The following is a 24,489-nucleotide window of genomic DNA, read 5'->3' as shown; positions in this document are numbered from 1 at the left end:
GGGAGGAGCGAAAGGCCGCACGGCCGGACCCCGCCGGACCCCGCAGACCCCCGCAGGCCCCGGCCGGCCCGGCGCAGCGTCCCTGATTTCGGTGGCCGGAGGGGTGGGGGGCTGGGGGCGAGGGGGCATGGCCTGGGGGCAGAGGGGGTGGGTCTGGGGGCAAAGGGGGGGGGGTCTGGGGTTACCTGATTCTCAGTAATACTAGAGGCGGCGGCAGCTTGACATGCAGTGCGCGTTATTGCTCTATAGTCGGGGTCGGACTCTTAGCGAGAGTATTGCTCTCGATACTACCCTAAGGGGGGGCGAGGGGAGGGGGCGGCCCCGGGGGGGCGGGGGGGCATGCAGTGACGTCACAAAGGCGGCGGCCGATGGGGGGGGGGTCCCCTTTGGGGGGCTGGGGGGTCGAGGAGGGGGTGAGGGGCGCCGCCGAGGCTTTGGCATAGACGGGGCGAATTGGCAACGGACTGGGGGGGAGTGAGGAGGGGACCCGGGGTGGGGGGGGGGATTGTTGGTGGGACGTCTAGCAGAGGGTCTGGACCGCTTCGGACCGAGGGGGGAGAAGGGGAGGGGGAAGGAGGCAGGGGGGGGGCGGTGTCCTTCCAACCCCGGCCCTTCCTCCGACCCCAGTGCAATCCGTCCATAATTTAAAACGTTAAGTCATAATAAATACATAAATAAATAACAAAAAGAACCCCAACCTCCCCCCACCCCACACACAAAACGACGCGTTCGGGACGCCCCCCGTCCCACCCTGGCTTTTTCCCCCTCCGCAAGGCGGAATACTGAGGTGTTGGCAGCGGGAAGGGGATTGAGCCGGGGGGGGGGGGGGTCGCCCTATTTTTTTTCTTAAATTATTATTATTATTATTATTATTATTACTTTTGCCCCTAAAAGACCCTCTCCCGACCCCCGCGAGCATTTAATGCCCGGGGAGCGGGAGGGGGGTCGCGGGGTGGGCCCCCGGGGCGGGGGCGGAAGAGTCAAGGGGGTCGGGGGTGGGGGGGTTTGGGGAGGGGGCTATAAGGTCCATGCGATTCGATAGGAGTCGTTATCGACGAGGGGGAGGGGGCCCGGGGGACGGGCCGGAAGAGTTCGGATTTGGCGGGAAAGGCGAGGTTGGGGGCTTCCCCTCCAAACGCACCTTCGTCACCCCACCCAGGCGACCGTCTAAACGCCCCAAGGGTGGGTGGGTGGGTGGGTGGGAGATTGGCGGTCCCCCCGTCCCGTCCCACCACCCCTCTTTCCCCGGGCCGGCGGCGGGCCGAGGGGGTCCGGCCCCCTGCGGCCTAGCCGTCCGGCCCGGGCCGTGCGGAGGGGCGGCCCCGCGGCCCTCAGGCCTGCAGCGGGCCGAGCCGGGGAGGCCCGGGGGTCGCGGCGCCCGCCCCCGCCGCCCCCGCCACCGCCGCCGCCGCCGCCGGGGAGGCCTGCGGGCTGGCCCCGGCCCCGCCGCCCTTGAAGCAGGCGGACTCGTAGTGTTTGTTCAGGTAAGACTTGAGGGCGAAGCTCTTCTTGCAGCGCTTGCATTGGAAGTGCTTGAAGGCCGAGTGGGTCTGCATGTGGGCCCGCAGGTTGGAGCGGTCGGCGAAGGCCTTGCCACAGTGCGCGCAGCCGAAGGGCTTCTCGCCCGTGTGCGACCGCATGTGGCCCTGCAGCAGCCAGGGCCGCGAGAAGGCCTTGCCGCACACGCCGCACTTGTGCTTCAGGTCGTGGGTCAGCAGATGCATGGCCATGGCGGGCATGGACACGTAGACCTTGCCGCACGTCGGGCAGCGCTTGGCCAGCTTGCTGTCCAGGCTGCGGTGCGTCTGCTTGTGGCGGCTCAGGTTGCTGGACGTGGCGTACGTCTTCCCGCACTCGCTGCACGCGTGGCGGCCGGCCCCGCCGCGGGGCTCGGGCCCGGGGCCCGACCCGGATCCGGCGGCGGCGGCGGCGGCGGCGGAGGCGGCGGGCCCGGTCCCCGTCTGGCCCCGGCCGGCCCGGGCCTCGGCCCCCATGCGCCGCGACCTTCCGTCGGTGATGTAGAAGGCCGCGGCCGCGTAGCCCTCGCTGACCGCCGCGTCCCCGTTGATGTAGCCGCCGGCCGTGGCCAGCTCGGCCCGGGGGCTGCGCGGCGGCGGGGCCGGGCCCGAACCGGCCGCCGGGCCCAGCTCCCCCCGCACCGCCGCCGCGTACATGGGCTGCGGGGACGGGCCCTTGAGGAGCGCGCCTTCCGGGCCTCCATCGTACACCGACGGCGGGATGTAGTCTCCGAGGTATCCTGCGGGTGAAACGGGGATGGGGGGGCGGAGGACACGGAGGGACACCCGGAGGCGGACGGCCCGGAGGATGGGGGAGACACGGGGGGCGCGGAAAAACAGACGGACGGGGGACGGGAGGGACACGGAGACGCGGACAGAGCGACGGGGACGCGGACAAACAGACGGGCAGAGGGAGCGAGGCGAGGAGGCAAACGGACGGAAAGGAAAGACCGGACCAGAGAGGGAGGCCGGGCCGGAAGGAGACGCACGGACGAGCGGGGGAGAGACAAAGGGCAAGATGAAGAGAGAAGGAGACAGACGAGAGACGAGAGACGGATGGGGGGTGGGGGGGGAGAGGGAGAAGAATTGAGGTGAGGGGTGGGGGAAGGGCGAAGGGGTGGAGCCCCCGTTCCGGGTCTGGCTTCGCCCCTTCCCCACTGTCCCGAGGCCCGGGCAGGACCAGGCCTCCGCCTCAGCCGGTCCTTCCGGAGGAGGAGGAGGAGGAGGAGGAGGAGGAGAGGGTGGGGGTGGGAGGGAATGGGGGCGAGGGGGGACGCCCGGCGGTCGCCTCCCGCCCCATCAGGCTCCCCTTCATCAGGTTCCCGGGTTATGCAACACACTGCGGACCCGCCGCCTCCACCTCCCCGCCCCCTCCGTGCCCGCTCCTGGCCTCCCTGGTGCCAGCTCCTTCGCCCCCCTGGGACCCCTCTTCTTCTTCTTCTTCTTCTTCTTAGTCCCCCAACCCCTGCCCTCGCCCACCCCCCTGTTTCCCAAGACCCTTCCTCCTTCTCCTCCTCCTCCTCCTCCTCCTCCTCCTCCTCCTCCTCTCCGCTGGGACAAGCCGAGGCCATCTCTGGCTGGGGGTGGGTGGGCACACATAAACAGTCACACACATAGACAAACACATACACGTACACAGCCGTAATGTCACACACATAGACAAGCACACATTCGCACACACACACAAAACAGTAGTCACACACATAGACAAACACACACATTCACAAACACACACATACACAACCATAGTCACACACACAAACACACACATTCACACCCACATACACACACATACAACCATCAACATAGACATACACATGGCGGTAAGTCTCACACTTAGACAAAAACACAAACGTTCACCTGTGCACACACATACAACCGTAGTCACACACAAGCACACAACCACACACACGCACAGCAGTAAAGTCACACACATAGATGCACACACACACACACACACCCGTAGTCACACACACACACAAAACTGTAAAGTCACATGCTTAGACAAACACACACATTCACACGCGCACCCACAGCCGTAAAGTCACACACATAGACCAACACACCATCACACGCACACAACAGTAAAGTCACACACATAGACAGACACACACACACACACACACAGAGAACCATAAAGTTGCACACATAAACACACATTCCCACACGCAGCCGAGTCACGCACATAGACAAGCCCGCACACACACACACACAACTGTAAAATCACACACATAAACACACACGCGCGCGCATGCGCACACACCACGGCGAAGTCACCCCCCAGAAGGGCACAAGCCAAGTCACACACAGCCAAACAGTCACCGTCACAAGAAACGGCCCCACGCACGGCTACAGCCGTACCCGGCGAAGCGCACACACACACACGCACACCCCTACGTACCCAGGCACGGAAACGGTCCCCCACACAAAGACACACCCACGCACTGCCCGTCGCAAACGGAGATCCGCTCGTGGAGCGACCCGCGGCCTCCGGATACACGTACACCCTTACCCCCGGCGAGGCACGGACGGGCACGCGGTCACCCAGTCGCCCCCTCCAACACGCACCAGCGTGCCAGGCCCACCCCGGGGTCACGGTCCACCCTCAGAGATCCGGTCACGGTGGCATCACGTGTCGCCGACCGACCCGCACCTCCGTCCCCTGGCCGGGGGCCCGGCCGGACTCCGGCGACCCGGGGATGCGGACGCGTGACAGAATCCCGCACGGGGCGGCGGGGAGTCCCCACGCCACGCGGTCCCCGTCGTTCTCCAGAAACCACGGTCGACAGAGGAGGCCGGCCTCCCGGAGAGTTCGGCCTCACGCCCGGAAGCGCAAGTAGCCCACACGGTCACAGTCGCCCCGTCCGCTCCTCTCCTCCCCGCCTGGGCCCTAACAGTTGTCCTTGAACTTGGAGTCCCCCAGACAAAGAACCCAGGCTCTCCCGGGCCCCCCTCCCTCTAGGGTGGCGTCTTCGCTCCGCAATCCTCGGGCCCACGACGGATCCGTTCGCCCCCCGAAGTCGGCCTGATCCGTCTCTGGGCCCTCCCGCCCCCCAAACTGGCCATCGCCGGGCTTTCCCATCCGCTCCCCGCCAAACTGGGCCCGTCCTCATCCTCCCACCAGTCTTGGGCTTCCCAAGCGCGGCGACCGGCGACTAGGGCGAGGGCGTCCGGGTCCCTGACCCCAGGCCGTCTTGACCGTGTTGGTGACCCCCGCGATTGTGTGTGGGGAAAGGCACTGTGTTGCGCGTGCGAGACGGGGTGTGTTGGGGGGGGCCGTGTGACAGCCGGTGCCCATTTGGGCAGGTGAGGAACTCCGCAGAGCCGTGCGGCCTTGTGTCTGTGAATCCACGTTTTTGTGCGTGCGGTGTGGGGGCAAAGTCTAAGAGGGTGTCCTTGTCCCCTCTCTCCCAGGCCCGTTCCCGGCCGCCGCCACCTGCCTGCTGCGTGACCTTGGGCGAGTCGCTTAACTTCTCCGAGCCTCGGCCCCCCCGTCTGCGGGATGGGGGGGGGGTGAAGACGGCGAGCCCCCCGTGGGACCAGCTGATGGCCTGTAGTGAGCGCTTAAGAGGTGCCGTTATTATGATCAATTCCCCCCCTCTCCCGGGGCCCCTGGGTCCCCCCAGTGCCGGTGCCCCCCAATTCGGGGGTGCCCCCCTTCTCACCCTTGTGGTGCAGCCTGGCTCCCAAGTCCCCCCGGGCCCGTCCGTAGGCCCCGTCGAGGTCGGCCGAGGAGAAGGCGTCCAGCTTGACCTTTTTGACCAGGAAAGACCTGGGCATGGTGCCGGCCTGCGGGGGGCCGGGGGGCGGGGGCCGAAGCGGGGCCCCCTCACCATCGGCGGGGCCTGCTGCTCCCCGTCCTCCGCTCCGTCCCGCAGTGCCGTTTTCCCCGGCCGGGCGGGGGGGGGGGGCCGGGGGGGGATGCGGGATGGAGGAGGATGGAGGATGGATGGATGGATGGATGGATGGATGGAGGATGGAGGATGGAGGAGGGGGCCGCGGGTGGGTCCGGCTGGGGGCCCGCCCCGGTGGCCGGCGGCTCAGCGGGCCCCCATGGCCGGGGGGGGAGGGGCGGCGCCCCCCCCCCGCTCTCAGCACCGTGGCCAGCGCTGGGGGGCGGGGGGCCAGGACCGGCTGCGACCGGCGGCTCCTCCGCTTATTGTTCTGCCGCCTGAGCAGCCCCAGCCGAAGCCGCCGAGGCCGGGGGAGGGGCGCCAGGGATGGGCAGGGGGCGGCTCCGGAGTCGGACAGCCCCCTGGGTCCGCCCCCCTCGCCCCCCCCGAACGGGCCGGGGGGCGTGGGCTGGGGCCGGCCGGGGCCCCCGGGACCAGGGGCCCACCGCACAAGCGACCCCCCCCCCCGCCCACCCGACTGCCTGCTTGCCCCAGGGGCTGCATGGACGACTCCTCCTCCTCCCCCGCCCCCTCCCCGCTATTGACAGCCCGGGCCCAAAAAGGGGCTCTAAAGCCCCTGGGCGCCCCGGGTCCTTTGGGGGAAGGGAGAACTCGGGTTCCCCCACCCTGCATGGACAACTCCTCCTCCTTCTGCCCCCCTCCCCACTATTGACAGCCCGGGCCCAAAAAGGGGCTCTAAAGCCCCTGGGCGCCCCGGGTCCTTTGGGGGGAAGGGAGAACTCGGGTTCCCCCCCCCTGCATGGACTCCTCCTCCTGCCCCCTCCCCACTATTGACAGCCCGGGCCCAAAAAGGGGCTTTTAAAGTCCCTGGGAGCCCCGATTCCTTTTGGGGGAAGGGAGAGCTCAGGTTCCCCCACCCTGCATGGACTCCTCCTCCTCCTCCTCCTCCCCATCCTCCTGCCCCCTCCCCTCTATTGACAGCCCGGGCCCAAAAAGGGGCTTTAAGTCCCTGGGAGCCCCGATTCCTTTGGGGGAAGGGAGAGCTCCTCAGACTCCCCCTCCCCATCCCCACCCTGCAAGGACTCCTCCTCCTCCTCCTCCTCTCCATCCTCCCCATTCTTCTCCCTCCCCCGCCCCCTCCCCACTATTGACAGCCCGGGCCCAAAAAGGGGCTTTAAGGCCCCTGGGCACCCCGGGTCCTTTTGGGGGAAGGGAGAGCTCAGACACCCCACCCCGTCCCCACCCTGCATGGACTCCTCCTCCTCTCCATCCTCTTCTCCATCCTCCCTATCCTCCCCCGCCCCCTCCCCACCATTGACAGCCCGGGCCCAAAAAGGGGCTTTAAGTCATTGGGAGCCCCGATTCCTTTTGGGGGAAGGAAGAACTCAGATTCCCCATCCCCACCCTGCATGGACTCCTCCTCCTCCCCATCTTCTTCCCTTCTCCACCCCCTCCCCACTACTGACAGCCCGGGCCCAAAAAGGGGCTGTAAACCCCTGGGCTCCCCGATTCCTTTTGGGGGAAGGGAGAGCTCAGATGCCCCCCCCATCCCCACCCTGCATGGACTCATCCTCCTCACCCTTCTCCTCCCCATCCTCCCCATCCTCCCCATCCTCCCTTCTCCGCCTCCTCCCCACTATTGGCAGCCCGGGCCCAAAAAGGGGCTTTAAGTCCCTGGGAGCCCCGATTCCTTTTGGGGGAAGAGAGAGCTCAGTCTCCCTCTCCCCATCCCCACCCTGCAAGGACTCCGACTCGTCCTCTCCATCCTCCCCCTTCTCCCTCCCCCGTCCCCTCCCCACTATTGACAGCTCGAGCCCAAAAAGGGGCTTTAAAGCCCCTGGGCACCCCGGGTCCTTTTGGGGGAAGGGAGAGCTTAGACTCCCCCTCCCCACCTCCACACTGCATGGACTCCGACTCCTCCTCCCCATCCTCCCCATCCTCCCGTCCCTTCCCCACTGTTGGCAGCCCGGGCCCAAAAAAGGGCTTTAAGCCCCTGGGCGCCCCGATTCCCTCTGGGGGAAGGGAGAGCTCAAATTCCCCCTCCCCATCCCCACATCCCCACCCTGCATGGGTTACTCCTCCTCCTCCTCCTCCCCATCCTCCCCATCCTCCCGTCCCCTCCCCACTATTGGCAGCCCGGGCCCAAAAAGGGGCTCTCCTTTTGGGAGAAGGGAGAGTTCAGGTTCCCCTTACCCATCCCCACCCTGCATGGATTGCTCCTCCTCCTCCCCCTCCCCACTATTGGCAGCCCGGGCCCAAAAAGGGGCTATAAAGCCCCTGGGCACCCCGGGTCTTTTTGGGGAAAGGGAGAGCTCAGTCTCCCCCTCCCACCCCAACCCTGCAGGGACTCCCCCTCCTCCTCCCCATCCTCTCCTCCCCCTCCTCCCCATCTTCTTGCCCTCTCCCCACTATTGGCAGCCCGGGTCCAAAAAGGGTCTTTAAGCCCCTGGGGTCCCCGGGTCCTTTTGGGGGAGGGGAGATCTCAGCCTCCCATCCCCTCCCGTCCCCTCCCACCCCCTCCCACCCCCTCTCCCCCCGGCAGCGGGGCTGGGAGGCCCCGGATCCCGGCTGTGCTGTGCCGGGGAGGGGAGGGGAGGGGAGGAGGGGGCGGTCCGGCGGTCCTGCGCTGCTGAGGCAGCAGATCTGCACTTGGGAAGGCGCGTTGCTCGCTGCCGCAGTGTACCCCCTCCCCCCGCCGTCACCTGGGCTGACCCCTCCTCCTGCCAGGGGGTCCCCGGCCTCCCTCCCTTCCTCGGAGACCCTCCCCATCCCAACCCCCGGGGCAAGCCCGGCACCACTTCGGGGCGGGAGGGGGATCGATTTTGATTAATCTGCTCTGCCATCGCCGTTATTCCGTCGAATTTCTTTTTTTTTTATTATTTTTTTTTCCGCCCTCCCGCCTGAGTTCGGCGGCAGGCTCGCCCGGCAACCAAAGTATCCACGGCGGCGGCGGCGGCGGCGGCCTGAAATCTCCCAGTCACCCGGTGACGTCACGGGGATCCAGCCAATGGGAAGGCGAGGAACCCGTCAGCCCCGCCCCTAGGGGGAGCAAGCGCCGACGTTGGGGGGGGGAGGAGGCGTCCCTTCCCAATGGCGCCGCTAGGGGGCGTCGTGTGTCCCCCATTCTCGGGTGGCCCGCGCACCGCCATTGTCCCTTCCCGCCGCCAGCATTCATTCATTCACTCCTTCATTCATTCATTCACTCCTTCATTCATTCATTCTGACGGCTTTGACACCTGTCTACTTGTTCTTTTTTGTCGTCTGTCTCCCCCTTCCCCTATTATATAATAATAATAATAATAATAATGGCATTTTATTAAGCGCTTACTATGTGCAAAGCACTGTTCTAAGCGCTGGGGAGGTTACAAGGAGATCAGGTGGTCCTACGGGGGGCTCACAGTCTTAATCCCCATTTTACAGATGAGGTAACTCAGGCACAGACAAGTTAAGTGACTTGTCCAAAGTTGCACAGCTGACACCTGTCTACTTGTTCTGTTTTGTAGTCTGTCTCCCCCTTCTAGCCTGGGAGCCCGTTGTCGGGTAAGGACCGTCTCTATCTGTTGCCGATTTGTCCTTCCCAAGCGCTTAGTACAGTGTTCTGCACCCAGGAAGCGCTCAATGGTATTGACACCTGTCTACTTGTTCTGCTTTGTCGTCTGTCTCCCCCTTCTAGACTGGGAGCCCTTTGTTGGGGAAGGACCGTTTCTGTATGTCACCGACTTGTACTTCCCAAGCGCTTAGTACAGTGCTGTGCACCCAGGAAGTGCTCACTAAATACGATTGAATGAAAGAATGAAATTCATTCAATCGTATTTAGTGAGCGCTCACTGTGCGCAGAGCACTGGACTAAGCGCTGGGGAGAGTCCAAATCGGCCGGGGAGAGGGGAGGGATAATAATAATAATAATAATAATGGAATTTGTTAAGCGCTCACTATAGGCCAAGCACTGTTCTAAGCGCTGGGGGATACAAGGTCATCAGGTTGTCACACGTGGGGCTCACAGTCTCAATCCCCATTTTAATAATAAAAGTAATAATAATGGTGTTTGTTAAGCGCATACTATGTGCCAAGCACTGTTCCAAGTGCTGGGACGGATACAAGGTCATTGGGTTGTCCCACGTGGGGCTCACAGTCTCAATCCCCATTTTAATAGTAATAATAATCATGGCATTTGTTAAGTGCTCACTGTGTTCATTCGTTCATTCATTCAATCGTATTTATTGAGTGCTTACTGTGTGCAGAGCACTGTACTAAGCGCTTGGGAAGTATGAGTTGGCAACGTACAGAGACGGTCCCTACCCAACAGCGAGCTCACAGTCTAGAAGGGGGAACCTGTTCCAAGCGCTGGGATGGATACAAGGTCATCAGGTTGTCCCACGTGGGGCTCACACTCTCAATCTCCATTTTAATAGTAATAATTATAATAATGATGATGGTATTTGTTAAGCATTTACTATGTGCGAAGCACTGTTCTAAGCCCTGGTGGGGGTTACAAAGTGATCAGGTTGTCCCACGTGGGGCTCGCAGTCTCAATCCCCATTTTAATAATAATAATGACGGCATTTGTTAAGCGCTTACTATGTGCGAAGCACTGTCCTAAGCGCTGGGGGGGGATACAAAGTGATCAGGTCATCCCACGGGGGGCTCACAGTCTTCATCCCCATTTTTCAGATGAGGGCACTGAGGCCCAGGGAAGTGAAGTGACTTGCCCAAAGTCACGCAGCTGACAAGCGGCGGAGGTGGGATTCGAACCTACGACCTCTGACTCTCAAGCCTGGGCTTTTTCCACTGAGCCACGCTGCTTCTCGATAGAGACAGTCCCTACCCGTGGGACCGAAGCAGCGTGGCTCAATGGAAAGAGCCCGGGCTTTGGGGTCGGAGGTCATGGGTTCAAATCCTGACTCTGCCAATGGTCAGTTGTGTGACTTTGGGCAAGTCACTTAACTTCTCTGGGCCTCAGTTCCCTCATCTGGAAAATGGGGATTAAGACTGTGAGCCCCCCGTGGGACAACCTCATCACCTCGTAACCTCCCCAGCACTTAGAACGGTGCTTTGCACATAGTAAGCGCTTAAGAAATGTCATCATTTATTATTATTTATTACCCAACAACGGGTTCACAGTCTAGACGGGGGAGACGGACAACAAAACAAAACATGGAGACAGGTGTCACACGTACACATATGTGTATGTATGTATATACAGCAAGCCCTAGTGGCAAGAGCCCGGGCCTGGGCAACCTGATCACCTTGTAACCTCCCCAGCGCTTAGAACAGTGCTTTGCACGTAGTAAGCACTTAATAAATGCCATTATTATTATTATCATCATTATCATTGTTATTATGGCTCGGTGGAAAGAGCTCGGGCCTAGGAGTTAGAAGGTCATGGGTTCGAATCCCGGCTCCGCCCCCTGTCAGCTGTGTGCCTTTGCGCCAGTCACTTCACTTCTCTGGGCCTCAGTGGCCTCATCTGGAAAATGGGGATTGAGAATGTGAGCCCCACGTGGGACAACCTGATCACCTTTTATCCCCCCTCCCAGCGCTTAGAACAGTGCTTTGCACATAGTAGAAGCAGCATGGCTCAGTGGAAAGAGCCTGGGCTTTGGAGTCAGAGGTCGTGGGTTCAAACCCCGGCTCTGCCAGTTGGACGCTCCAAGGTCACACCAACACACAGTGTGTCTCCCCCACAACCACACAGTCGCAAGTACGGTCCCCATCACCATCCCAGTCAGGCTCACGGTCACACTCTGGCTCACACTGCGCTGCACTTGTCTGCTCTCTCTGCTGGGGCCCGGCGGAGGAGGGGGCGTCTGTGGATGCGTGTGCGAGGGGGACGGGGGTCTTTTGTGCACGGGGCCATTCATCTTGCGTGTCAGGGGGTCCCACGGGGCGGGAGAAGCGGGGAGGGGCGGAGCAGCCCCCTTATCTCGCCCAAGCAGCGTGGCCCGGAGGGGCAGCAGGCCCCGGCTCGGGCCTGGTCGGGCGAGGGAAGGGGCTGGGGATGGGGGGGCCGGCTGAGGTGGAAGGGTCCGACCCCGAGGGGCTGGTGGGGGGGGAATTGAGGGGGCAAGCGTGGGGGGCGGCAAGGCCACAGCCGGGGAAATAGAGCCAATTACCATTTTGATTGCGGGGGTTGCCGGGGGGAGGAAGGGTGAGGAGAGTGTGGGTCTCATCTGGAGCCAGCCGGCTCATTACCATCGGGGTGGAGGCCGCGGGGAGGGGAAGACGGGCATCGAACCCAGGCCTTCCAGCTCCCGGCCGCCAGAAGAGTCAGGCCGAGGGCTCGGCCTAGTCCCTGCCGACCTCCGGCGGCTATCTCGTCTGGTCCGGTCCGGTCCCTCGGGGCCGCGGGCTCGCTCGGCCTCGCCTGCCCCTCTGTCTCTCTCCGTGGGCTCTCAGCCCTCCGCCCCCAGGCCCCTGCCCTCTGCCCCAGCCGGTCCGCATCCCCCGGACTCTGCCCTCCCGTTCGTCCCCCTAATGAAGCGCGCGCACGCAGACACATAGACACACACGGATAGACGTACACACACGCGGACACACGAGGAGCCGGCTCTCCCGTCGCCCCGCGGGGGCGATTTGGGAAACACATGGGCCCGGCCTCTTGGGGGGACGGTCAAGGCGGGGCACGTCGGGTTGGAGGGAGAGCATCCGTTACTCGGGGGCGGGAGGCGCAGCTGGGCTGGCCGGGCCGCCATCAGCCCCCTCCGCCCGGCCCGGGGAGAGCACATGGGGCCCCCCGACTCAATTACGCAGGCCCCCGGCCCGAGCAGACCCCCCGACCAGCAAGGCCCCAGATGCAGCCCACGCCCCTATGGGATTTTTTGGGGGGTGGGACCCTCCCCCCTTCCCCCTTCCCCCCCATATCTGCTTTGCAAATCAGCCCCAGATGAACCGACGGCTTAATTGGCAGAGAGAGAGGCCTCTGCTTGTCGACTGGTCGATCGGGAGGTAAAGCGAGCACCATATAGCTCTCCGGAGCCGGCGTTCTGGGGCTAGTAGCCAGCGGCCGGCGTCCGGGAGCCCGATGGGGAGAGGCAGGGAGCGAAAAGAGGCACAAAGTGCGCACGTGTGTGTGTGTTTGCGTGTGTGAGAGAGAGAGACACACACAAGGGACGGCCTGGGAAACCAGGGGATGGACACAACAGGTCATGGGTGTCGTGGGGGCTACTCGCGGAAGACACGGTTTCCCCTTAGGCCGGTCGCCCTCTGACCCTCCATCCATCCATCCATTCATTCAATCGTACTTATTGAGCGCTTCCTGTGTGCAGAGCACTGTACTAAGCGCTTGGGAAGGACAAGGCAGCAACAGATAGAGACGGTCCCTACCCGACAGCGGGCTCACAGTCTAGAAGGGGGAGACAAAACATGTCGGAACAAATCGAATTAAAGCTAAATGTCCGGGCCTCGGTAGCATCCTCCCAGCCCCCCGTCGTCGTCGTCGTCGTCGCCCTCCCTGACCCCCGTCCTCCAGCTCCGGCCTCACGTCTCCCCTCCGCCAGCCCTTTCACTCCCAGAGGTCAGAGAAGAGCCTGAATCTGGATAAGGGGAGGGGAAGGGAGCGATGACGGCAAGGGGGCACCACGCCGGGGGGCGAGAGCGGGGAACTGAGGCCGAAGTGGGGGGGGGGGGGGGGAGAAGATGCAGGTGTTGCTAATTAACCACTCGCCGTTAATTAGTCCCACAGACGGGCTGCCAGGCGGTGGGGGAAGGCCTGCAGGGAGCCCTCTTTTCTCCACCCCCTTCAGCACATCCCTTTCCCCCCACCGTCCCCCTCCTCTGCTTCCTTCGCTGGGCTTCGCCTTGACCCGGCTGGCTGGACAAATGGAGAGTCAGACGAGGTCCAGGCTAGCCGGCCCGGGGAGTTGGGAGACCGGGGTGAAGAGGAAAGAGGAAAATGGGGATGGTTACACGAGGGCCGATCGGGAGTCAGAGGGTGTGGAAATACCAGGGCAGGGACTGGTTCGAGTTGTAGCGGGGGCTGGACGGAGAATTAGGACCTAGGGCAGGGCGAAAGAATGGCTGGGATTCGAAAGATGGGACAGAGAGAAGGCACTAGTCTGGTTCTTCAGGACAGAGCCAGCAGGGCAGGCCTGCAGCTAATAATAATAATAATAATAATGGCATTTATTAAGCGCTTACTAGGTGCAAAGCACTGTTCAAGTTAAAAGGTGATCAGGTTGTCCCATGGGGGGGCTCACAGTCGTCATCCCCATTTTACAGGGGAGGGAACTGAGGGACCGAGAAGTGAAGCCATCAATCATCAATCGTATTTATCGAGCGCTTACTGTGTGCAGAGCACTGTACTAAGCGCTTGGGAAGTACAGGTTGGCAACATATAGAGACAGTCCTTACCCAACAGTGGGCTCACAGTCTAAAAGGTGAAGTGACTTGCCCAAAGCCACACAGCTGACAATTGGTGGGGCCGGGATTTGAACCCATGACCTCTGACCCCAGAGCCCGGGCTCTTTCCACTGAGCTACGCTGCTTCTCTAGTAAGGGTAAGGGTTGGCAAGGTGGGAAGAGAAAGGAAGGAGTCAATGGGCTTGGCCTGGGAAGGAAGGGAATTAAGGGGATGGCAGAGAGACACATAGGAGTAAGTGCTTAGAGGGAAGAGCCCGGGCTTGGGAGTCAGAAGTTGTGGGTTCAAATCCTGGCTCTGCCACTCATCGGCTGTGTGACTTTGGGCAAGGCACTTCACTTCTCTGAGCCTCAGTTCCCTCATCTGTAAAATGGGGATTAAGACTGTGAGCCCCACGTAGGACAAACTGATCACCTTGTATCTACTCCAGCGCTTTGAACAGTACATATTACTCTATTTTATTAATGATGTGTATATATCTGTGATTCTATTGATCTATTTTGATAGGATTGACGCCTGTCTACTTGTTTTGTTTTGTTGTCTGTCACCCCCTTCTAGACAGTGAGCCCATTATTGGGTAGGGATTGTCTCTATCTGTTGCCAAATTGTACTTTCCAAGCACTTAGTACAGTGCTCTGCACACAGTAAGTGCTCAATAAATACGATTGATTGAATGAATGAATGAACAGTACTTGGTACATAATGAGAAGCAGCATGGCTTAGTGGAAAGAGCCTGGGCTTTGGAGTCAGAGGTCATGGGTTCAAATCCCGGCTCCGCCACTTGTCAGCTGTGTGACTTTGGGCAAGTCACTTAACTTCTCTGGGCCTCAGTTCCCTCATCTGTAAAATGGGGTTTAAGACTGTGAGGCCCCCGTGGGACAACCTGATCACCTTGTATCCTCCCCAGCGCTTAGAACAGTGCTTTGCACATAGTAAGCGCTTAACAAGTACCATTATTACTATTATTATCATTATTTGGAGTCAGAGGTCATGGGTTCGAATCCCAGCTCCGCCACTTGTCAGCTGTGTGACTTTGGGCAAGTCCCTTCACTTCTCCGGGCCTCAGTTCCCTCATCTGTAAAATGGGGATTAAGACTGCGAGCCCCCGGTGGGACAACCTGATCACCTTGTGTCCTCCCCAGCGCTTAGAACAGTGCTTTCCAATCAATCAATCAATCATATTTATTGAGCGCTTACTGTGTGCAGAGCACTGTACTAAGCGCTTGGGAAGTCCAAGTTGGTGACATATAGAGACAGTCCCTACCCAACAGTGGGCTCACAGTCTAGAAGGGGGAGGCTATTTCCACATAGTAAGTGCTTAATAAATGTCATTATTATTATTATTATAAGTGCTTAACAAATACCATCATTAGTAGTAGTAGTAGTGAAAGGACAAAAAGATTGGAATTTAGCCCTACTGGCCCTGGAACTAGGAATGAAGCCTGTTCTCTCCCTCTGTCTCTTTCTATCTCTGTCTCTCCCCCCGCCACTATTTTTTTTTTTTTTGGCTTCTCTCTGTTACTAGGCTTCTCTCTGTGCCACCCCCGCCCCCCGACTCATTATAAAGGGTTGGGAGATGGGGAGCTAGAGATAGGGGAATGAGCTCTTTCTCCATCGGTAACTGTAGCTGGCTGGGGTGGGTGGTCCGCACAGGAATCCCCCCCCCAGGCCCCCGACACCCCCAGTCCAGCCCACCCCCATCCTCTCCGTTCCCCCTCTCCACCCTCCACCAGCTGTTTCTGCTCATTATTTCCTGCCCGGCCACTGAGCCGCCAGCTCCCATCACTATCAAGGCTCTGGCCGGCCAACCTGCCCCGAGGTGTGGATGGTGGGGTTGGGAGCAGGGGGGAGAGTTACGGGAAAGGAGGGGGCTTGCTGGAGTCAGACTGGGATGGGGACTGGGATGCCCCAGACTGAGCCCCTTCCTTCCTCTCCCCCTCGTCCCCCTCTCCATCCCCCCATCTTACCCCCTTCCCTTCCCACAGCACCTGTATATATGTATATATGCTTTACATATTTATTACTCTATTTATTTTACTTGTACATATCTATTCTATTTATTTTATTTTGTTAGTATGTTTGGTTTTGTTCTCTGTCTCCCCCTTTTAGACTGTGAGCCCAATGTTGGGTAGGGACTGTCTCTATACGTTGCCAATTTGTACTTCCCAAGCGCTTAGTACAGTGCTCTGCACATAGTAAGCGCTCAATAAATACGATTGATGATGATGATGATGGGGCGGGAAGGATCAGAGTTGGGAGCTGAAGCAATCCATCATGCTGACCACCCCCCCAGCCCAGCTCAGGTTGCAATCAGAGCTCAGGTCTGTTCGGGTGTATCTGTGTAGAACGCGTGTTCCCTGTGCGTGTGAGCGTCCTGTACCCCCGTGCATGTTTCTCCATGGCCCCATTATGGCTCTTGCTCCGTCTCTGTGTGTATGGCTGGGGTCGGAGGGTGAGGCCAATTGGGCCCATCAGGTTTGACGTGAGGTTCGGATCTGCCCTCAATCACACTCGATGGTGAACACCTCCAAGGCTGGGCCTACCCCTTGGACTTCTCTTGTAAGTTCCTAATTATCTGCTACAGTTCTTTGCAGGCTGAAGGTGCTCAGTAAATGATGGAGAGAGAGAGAATCAATCAATCAAATCAATCATATTTGTTGAGCGCTGTGTGCAGAGCACTGTACTAAGCGCTTGGGAAGTCCAAGTTGGCAACATACAGAGACGGTCCCTACCCAACAGCGGGCTCACAGTCTAGAAGGGGGAGACAGAGAACAAAACCAAATATATTAACAAAATAAAATAAATAGAATAGATATGTACAAGTAAAATAATAGAGTAATAAATATGTACAAACATATACACATATATACAGGTGCTGTGGGGAAGGGAAAGAGGTAAGGAAGGAGGTAAGGTAAGGAGGTAAGAGAACACACTATATTAAGTTGGGAAGGAAGGACAGAGGGAGAAAGACAGACCCTGAGGATTTGATGGGTAGACAGGACACTTATAGTCACAAACACATTACACATATATACATATATACAGGTGCTGTGGGGAAGGGAAGGAGGTAAGGTAAGGAGGTAAGAGAACACACTATATTAAGTTGGGAAGGAAGGACAGAGGGAGAAAGACAGACCCTGAGGATTTGATGGGTAGATAGGACACTTATAGTCACAAACATATTACTTTGAACTAGGGAGGAACAGAGGGAGAAGAAGACAGTACCAGTTCTCCAGGGCTGATAGCGTGACGGAGAAGGAAGGATTCCCCCCTCTCTCTCCCTGGGTTCTGAGTTGGAGGCAAAACCCAAGGGCCGGAGTTCAGATTTGCTTCTAGCAGGGACTTGGAACTTCTGCAAGATTGTGATCATGATAATAACTGTACTGAAGTGATCATTATGTGTGCAAAACACTGGAGTTGGTCCAAGATAATCAAGTCCCAGGTGGGGCATATAGTCGAAGTAGGAGGGAGAACAGGTATTGAAGATGGGAGCGGGGCTGGGACACAGTGGGTAGGGAAACCGAGTGAGAGGTCCCTGGATTTGGAATCCTAGCCTAATTTAGAGATAGTCTTCTGGGTGTGGCACGTGGGAAAGCCTAGGAGATAACTCCGGGGAGAGACGGAAGAGGTTCGGAAGGGGAACGGGTCTTGGGGAAGGTCAAGGCAGGGTGAGGGCTTGATAGTCATCCGTTTGACTTGCGGGAAGTTGAGCTATGGAGCATAGCAGGGGTCTGAGTTGAAATGTCACAGAGAAGGGGACAGTCGGGTCCACCATGCTCCCAACAGGCACTGCAGCCATGTTGGCTTCCAGCATTCCCGTCACTCCCCCCGGGGGGCCGATCCAATGGGTTGAGGTGGGACAAAGATTCCTCAGGCCAAAGCTACGGCCTGCTTTACTGGAGAGGGAATGATGTCTTGTTTTGTTCTCCGTCTCCCCCTTCTAGACTGTGAGCCCGCTGTTGGGTAGGGACCATCTCTATATGTTGCCAACTTGGACTTCCCAAGCGCTTAGTACAGTGCTCTGCACACAGTAAGCGCTCAATAAATACGATTGAATGAATGAATGAATGATTGAGAGGCGAGGGAAGAGATGGGGATGGGTGAGGGGGGAGTTGGCACTATTCCCTACACGTGGACCCCCCTGGAGATGGGGAGGAGCCAACGATGGCATAGTGGATAGAGCCAGGGCTTGGGAATCAGAAGGTCATGCCTTCCAATCCCGGCCTCGCCACTTGTCTGCTGTGTGACCTTGGGCAGGTCACTTCACCTCTCCGGGCCTCAGTGACCTCACCTGGAAAATGGGGATCGAGGCCGCGAGCCCTGCGCGGGCCAGGGACCGTCTCCAACCCGGTGTCCACCCCGGCGCTCAGTACAGGGCCGGGCCCAGAGTAAGCACTTTCCCAGTACCATCATTATTCTTAATTATTCTCGTTGAAATGAGTAGAATCGGGAGATAGGGAGGAACTGGACGTTTCGGGGTTCGAGTCCCTTTCGAGTCAGTTGCGATGCCCCGCGAGGGGCGGGAGGCTTCTCAGTAGCCGTCCTGTCTGCCGTGGTACCGCCGCCGGGTGATGCCCTGGATGCCCAGCGTTCCGGGCCCTTCGCCCAGGGGCCAGTGGCGGATTACGTGGCGGGTGGACAGGGAAGTGCAGTCGAAGTAGTTGAGGTTGAGTTTGTGGGCCACGTATCGGCCCAGGAACTCCATCTGCTGCAGGGAGAAGGACGGGGCGGTGGGGAGATGGAGGGGAAGGGGGGAGTTGAGGAGAGGGAGGGGAGGACGAAAAGATCAACGGGCCCCAGGAATCCCTACCTCATAGCGCTCCGACAGCTTCACCAACACTAGCGCTTCTAGCTTGTGCCCACACAGAACCAGCTGGTAGAAGCGGCGTCCGTAGGCTGCGGGTGGGAGGGGGTGGGAGGTCTCTCGGCCTCAAAATAGCCGGCGTGGGGGGTGGTCCCCTTTCCCGGGCCGGTTTGCCCGGGTGCCCCCCATCCCCGCCGCCCTACCGTCGATGCGCACGGCCATCCGGACGTAGATATAGTGAACGGGGCCCTGGTAGACCATGCGGCTGCTGATGGAGAAGTGGTAGAGGCCGCGCGTATGGTTTAGTACCAGGCGGCGCTTCTGCACGGAGGACAGCACGAACCACAGCCCGATGCCCAGCCCGTAGATCAGGAAGCCGCTTCCTTCCTCAGAATTCTCCTGAAAAGAGGAGGAGGAAAGAGGAGAGGGGTGAGGGGAAGGGGAAACTGCGAGGAGAGGGAAGGGGGGGAAGAGAAGAAGGGGAGAAGAACCTCCAAAGGCTGGGAATGGGGCTGGGGCGGATAGGGAAGAATCCTAGAATCGCCGGGTGAATGACCCAGGGCTGGAGAGGGCACTGAGAATAATAACAATAATAATAATGGCATTTATTCAGCGCTTACTAGGCGCCAAGCAATGTTAACTTCTCTGGGCCTCAGTTCCCTCGTCTGTAAAATGGGGATGAAGACTGTGAGCCCCCCGTGGGACAGCCTGATCACCTTGTAACCTCGCTTAGAACAGTGCTTTGCACATAGTAAGTGCTTAATAAATGCCATCATTATCATTATTATTATTATTCTAAATGCTGGGGTACATATAAGTTAATCAGGTTGGACACCGTGCCTGTCCCACATGGGGCTCACGCTCTTAATTCCCATTTTATTATTATTATTAATAATAGCAGTGATAATAATAATGGCATTTGTTAAACGTTTACTAGGTGCCAAGCACTGCTCTAAGCACTGGGATAGATACAAGTTAATCAGGTTGGACACAGTCCCTGTCCCACATGGGCCTCACGCTCTTAATCCCCATTTTATTATTATTAATCATAGTGATAATAATAATGGCATTTGTTAAATGGTTACTAGGTGCCAAGCACTGCTCTAAGCACTGGGATAGATACGAGTTAATCAGGATGGACACAGTCCCTGTCCCACATGGGGCTCACAGTCTCAATCCCCATTTTACAGATGTGGTAGCCGAAGCCCAGAGAGGTGAAGCGACTTGCCTGAGGTCACACAGCAGACCAGTGGCAGAGGCGGGATTAGAACCCATGACCTCTGACTCCCAAGCCCGGGCTCTTTCCACTGAGCCACGCTGCTTCTCTGGGAGGGAACTGAGGCACGGGGAAGGGAAGCGACTTGCCCAAGCTCTTAACAGCAGTCATGGGGTGGAGCTGGAATTAGAACCCAGGTCATAATAATAATAATAATGGCGTTTATTAAGCGCTTACTATGTGCAAAGCACTGTTCTAAGCGCTGGGGAGGTTACAAGCGCCGCCACTTGTCAGCTGTGTGACTTTGGGCAAGTCACTTAACTTCTTTGGGCCTCAGTTCTCTCATCTGTAAAATGGGGATGAAGACTGTGAGCGCCCCCCGGGACAACCCGATCACCTTGTAACCTCCCCAGCGCTTAGAACAGTGCTTTCCACCTAGTAAGCGCTTAACAAATACCGTCATTATTATTATTATTATTACTAGAAGATTGAACCCATGACCTCTGACTCCAAAGCCCGGGCTCTTTCCACTGGGCCACACTGCTTCTCTATAGTGAGAGGAGGCGGTGGGGGGGGGGGGGGCTTTATCTCTGGTCCTCTCCCCTCCCTCCAGGGTGCCCCCACCCCCGACTCACGGTGATCTTCAGTAAGTAGGAGAACTGCAGGCCGACGAGGCAGGCCAGGCAGAGCATCCCCCCCTTCCACAGGGAGTCGTGGTAATACTCGAGCACGAAGACTAAAGGCCGCCGGGATGGCGGGGGTCAGGATGCTGGGGGCCCCGGGCCTGGACGGTGCCCCCCGCCCGCCACCCGGGACTCCCCACTCCCCCCCGGGGCCCCCATGACCTCTGACCCCGGGCCCATCACCCTCCCTTCCCCCAAACCCGCTGTCCCTGATTCGCCCCCCCCCTTCCCCTTCCATCACACACACACACACAAGCACACAAAACACAAACACACACATGCCAACACACACCAACACTGCCCCTATCCAATCTTGCTGCCCCCCATCTCCACTCTCCATAATTGTTGCCCCTCTCTCCCAGCACACAGGCACACACACACCACAAGCACACAAAACACAAACACACACATGCCAACACACACCAACACTGCCCCAATCCAATCTTGCTGCCCACCATCTCCACTCTCCATAATTGTTGCCCCTCTCCCCCAGCACACAGACACACACACACACCACAAGCACACAAAACACAAACACACACATGCCAACACACACCAACACTGCCCCAATCCAGTCTTGCTGTCTCCCATCTCCACTGTCCCTAATTGTTGCCCCTCTCCTCCAACACACAGACACACACACCACACACTGCCCCAATTCATTCATTCATTCATTCATTCATTCATTCATTCATTCAATCGTATTTATTGAGCGCTTACTGTGTGCAGAGCACTGTACTAAACGCTTGGGAAGTACAAGTTGGCAACATATAGAGACAGACCCTACCCAGCAGTGGGCTCACAGTCTAGAACACTGTCCCTGATTTTTGTCCCTCTCCCCCTCCATCCAGTCATTCATTCCCCCATATCCACTGTCCCTAATTGTTGCCCCTCTCCCCCATCATCATCAATTGTATTTATTGAGCGCTTACTATGTGCAGAGCACTGTACTAAGCGCTTGGGAAGTACAAATTGGCAACATATAGAGACAGTCCCTACCCAACAGTGGGCTCACAGTCTAAAAGACTGTGTCCCCCAACACACAGACACACAGACACACAGAAACACACACACACACACACACACACGCACACTGCCCCAATACAGTCATGCTTTCCCCATACCCACTGTCCCTGATTTTTGTCCCTCTCCCCCCACCATCCAGTCATTCATTCAATCATATTTTTTGAGCGCTTACTGGGTGCAGAGCACTGGACTAAGCGCTTGGGAAGGACAAGTCATTAACGCAGACTGTGAGCCCACTGTTGGGTAGGGACTGTCTCTATATGTTGCCAACTTGTACTTCCCAAGCACTTAGTACAGTGCTCTGCACACAGTAAGCGCTCAATAAATACAACTGATTGATTGATTGATTGCCAGCACTTAGAACAGTGCTTTGCACATAGCGCCTAATAAATGCCATTATTACTATTATTATTATAGAGAGATGGTCCCTACCCAACAACGGGCTCACAGTCTAGAAGGGGGAGACAGACAACAGATCAAAACATGTGGACGGGTGTCAAGTCGTCAGAACAAAAAGAATTAAAGCCAGACGCACATCATCAACAAAAGAAATAGGATAGTAAATATGTCCAAGTAAAATAAATAGAGCAATCAATCTGTACAAACATATATACAGGTGCTGTGGGGAGGGGAAGGAGGTAGGGCGGAGGGGATGGGGAGGAGGAGAGGGAAAAGGGGGCTCAGTCTGGGAAGGCCTCTTGGAGGAGGTGAGCGCTCAGTAGGGCTGAGAGCTGAATCGCCCCCCCCACCTTCCCCTTCCCCATCACACACACACAAAACATATACACGCCAACACACACGCCAACACTGCCCCAATCCAATCAATCAATCAATCATATTTATTGAGCGCTTACTGTGTGCAGAGCACTGTACTAAGCGCTTGGGAAGTCCAAGTTGGCAACATATAGAGACGGTCCCTACCCAACAGCGGGCTCACAGTCTAGAAGGGGGAGACAGACAACAAAACAAAACATATAAACTAAATGGAATAAATATGTACAAATAAAATAGAGTAATAAATACGTACAAACATATATACATACATACTTCTCCATCCCCCCCTCCATCCAGTCTTGCTGTCCCCCATCTCCACTGTCCCTAATTGTTACCCCTCTCTCCCAACACACAGACACACAGATACACACAGACACACTGCCCCAATCGTCATGCTCTCCCCATCCCCACTGTCCCTGATTTTTGCCCCTCTCATTCCTTCATTCAATTGTATTTATTGATCTCCCTCCATATACACAAGCACTCACACACACTGCCCCAGCCCAGTCACGCTCCGTCCTCTCTGCCTGATTGTTGCCCCTCTCCTCCAACACGCACACAAATACAGACACACACTGCCCCCGATCCAGTGGTGATCTCCCCCGACCATTGGGCTGCTGCAAGGTGAACGGGTGGCAACTGTTCTTCTTGAGTCGCTGGGCCAGGTGGCTCTCGGTGCTGAAGAAGCCGAGATCCCACAGCGAAAACTTTTTCTTCATCATCTTCACGGAAGGCAGGAAGCTCTTCATCCAGCCTTGGGAGAAAGCGGGGAGGGAGGAGCACCTCAGGAGCCAGCATTGGTGGGATGCTGTCCCTAGCCCGGGGCTCGGGGAGGGCGGTGGGGAAGGGACTTTATCCGGGAAGCCCACTCCTGGACCATTTCACCCTCCGCCTCCCTTTCCCCTCTTCCTTCTCCCACTTCTTCTGATACCCGTGAAACTCATGGCAGATCTGGAGGAGAGCAACGGAGCAGGTGGAGGTTGGATAGGAATGTCCTAGAGGAGGAGGGAGGGACTCATCTCCATGGCAACAGAGATTGGAAACTGAACGCCAGTCCAGGTTCCTTGGGTCAACAAAAGGACCACCTTCTTCTCCGCATTCTAAATAATAATAATAATAACAATGATGGCCTTTATTAATAATAATAATGATGGCACGCCCTGGAGCTATGCTGAAGAGGTGATAATAATAATGATGATGGTATTTGTTAAGCGCTTACTATGTGCCAAGCACCGTTCCAAGCGCTGGGTGGGGGGGATACAAGGTGATCAGGTTGTCCCACGTGGGGCTCACAGTCTTAATCCCCCTTTTACAGATGAGGGAACTGAGGCCCAGAGAAGTTAGGCGACTCGCCCAAAGTCACACAGCTGTGTGTGTTCCAGCACCCTCCGCCCTCTTCATGAGGCCGAGGGCATAGGTGCCAACTGGAGTGCAGGGGCAAAGATTTTAGGGGTGGGCTGTGACAAGCTTCAATGAACTAAGGGGCCAAAAGATCACCGTCTCGGGTCTTTCATGTCTGACAGGAAACTTTAGGTCTCGTCAGAGGCCTTGGATGACAGGGACTGAGAGTCACACCTGCTTGGATCGGGCCATTGCTCTGCCCGGCCCTGAATTGTGCCACTGACAGAAGCCACAGGGCATTTGAAATCAATCAGTGGCATTTATTGAGGGCTTACTGGGTGCCAAGCACTGTGTTAAGCACTTGGGAGAGTACAACTGAATAAGTAAACAGGATCTCTACTCTCAAGGAGTTTACTGTCGGCGGGGTGGGGGGGGAGAGACATTAAAGTACAACACAGGGGAAGCAACAGAGTATAAGGATATGGACATAATAATAATGATGGCATTTATTAAGCGCTTACTATGTGCAAAGTACTGTTCTAAGCACTGAGGAGGCTACAATGTGATCAGGTTGTCCCACGGGGGGGCTCACAGTCAATCCCCATTTTACAGATGAGGTAACAGGCACAGAGCAGTTAAGTGACTTGCCCAAAGTCACACAGCTGACAATTGGCGGCCCCAGGATTTGAACCCATGACCACCGACTCCAAAGTCCGTGCTCTTTCCACTGCACCACGCTGCTTTCTCTGATGCTATGGCTTAGTACCAAAGTGCTTATGAGGTTAAGGACCTAAGTGTGTAGGTGACGCAGTAAGGGAGGGGGAATAAGGGAGAGGGATTAGAGGTTAGTCAGGGATGGCCTCCTGGAGATGTGATTTTTTAGTAGATGAGGAGAATGGTGGCCTGTCCGATGTGGAG

The 24,489-nt window shown here is 57.7% G+C and overlaps 2 protein-coding genes across 3 annotated transcripts; both read right to left on the bottom strand.

Annotated features, from left to right (window-relative positions):
- Positions 1-1,331: 1,331 nt before the first annotated feature.
- On the bottom strand, positions 1,332-5,350 carry SCRT1 (scratch family transcriptional repressor 1). The gene is made up of 2 exons (XM_038760078.1): positions 5,183-5,350; positions 1,332-2,257 (listed from the first exon to the last, which is right to left on the bottom strand). Exons 1-2 carry the CDS (start codon positions 5,295-5,297, stop codon positions 1,332-1,334), a joined length of 1,041 nt encoding a protein of 346 aa, XP_038616006.1. The 5' UTR covers positions 5,298-5,350.
- Positions 5,351-18,173: 12,823 nt separating this feature from the next.
- Positions 18,174-23,233, bottom strand: TMEM249 (transmembrane protein 249). 2 transcript variants are annotated; one of them, XM_038760587.1, is made up of 6 exons: positions 23,162-23,233; positions 22,838-22,984; positions 20,383-20,483; positions 18,735-18,930; positions 18,538-18,623; positions 18,174-18,435 (listed from the first exon to the last, which is right to left on the bottom strand). In XM_038760587.1, exons 1-6 carry the CDS (start codon positions 23,172-23,174, stop codon positions 18,259-18,261), a joined length of 720 nt encoding a protein of 239 aa, XP_038616515.1. In that variant the 5' UTR covers positions 23,175-23,233; the 3' UTR covers positions 18,174-18,258. The 2 variants fall into 2 exon arrangements, with proteins under 2 accessions (XP_038616515.1, XP_038616516.1); XM_038760588.1 differs by having other exon boundaries at positions 18,174-18,432.
- Between the last annotated feature and the right edge of the window lie 1,256 nt (positions 23,234-24,489).

This window comes from Tachyglossus aculeatus, chromosome 18, assembly GCF_015852505.1.
Source record: "Tachyglossus aculeatus isolate mTacAcu1 chromosome 18, mTacAcu1.pri, whole genome shotgun sequence".
Classification (NCBI taxonomy): domain Eukaryota; kingdom Metazoa; phylum Chordata; class Mammalia; order Monotremata; family Tachyglossidae; genus Tachyglossus; species Tachyglossus aculeatus.
The sequence above is the reverse complement of the archived record's forward strand: the minus strand, read 5'-3'. Positions and strand labels throughout refer to the sequence as shown.

Excerpts from the sequence above, each read along its gene's own strand:
- TMEM249 (XM_038760587.1), bottom strand. Across the intron at positions 20,484-22,837 it reads CACCTTGCAGCAGCCCAATG|TCTTCGTGCTCGAGTATTAC; the intron begins GTCGGGGGAGAT and ends GGCGGCCTTTAG. Across the intron at positions 18,436-18,537 it reads AGCTGTCGGAGCGCTATGAG|CAGATGGAGTTCCTGGGCCG; the intron begins GTAGGGATTCCT and ends TTCTCCCTGCAG.
- SCRT1 (XM_038760078.1), bottom strand. The coding sequence starts at position 5,297 with ATGCCCAGGTCTTTCCTGGTCAAAAAGGTCAAGCTGGACGCCTTCTCC. Across the intron at positions 2,258-5,182 it reads AGCCAGGCTGCACCACAAGG|GATACCTCGGAGACTACATC; the intron begins GTGAGAAGGGGG and ends TTTCACCCGCAG.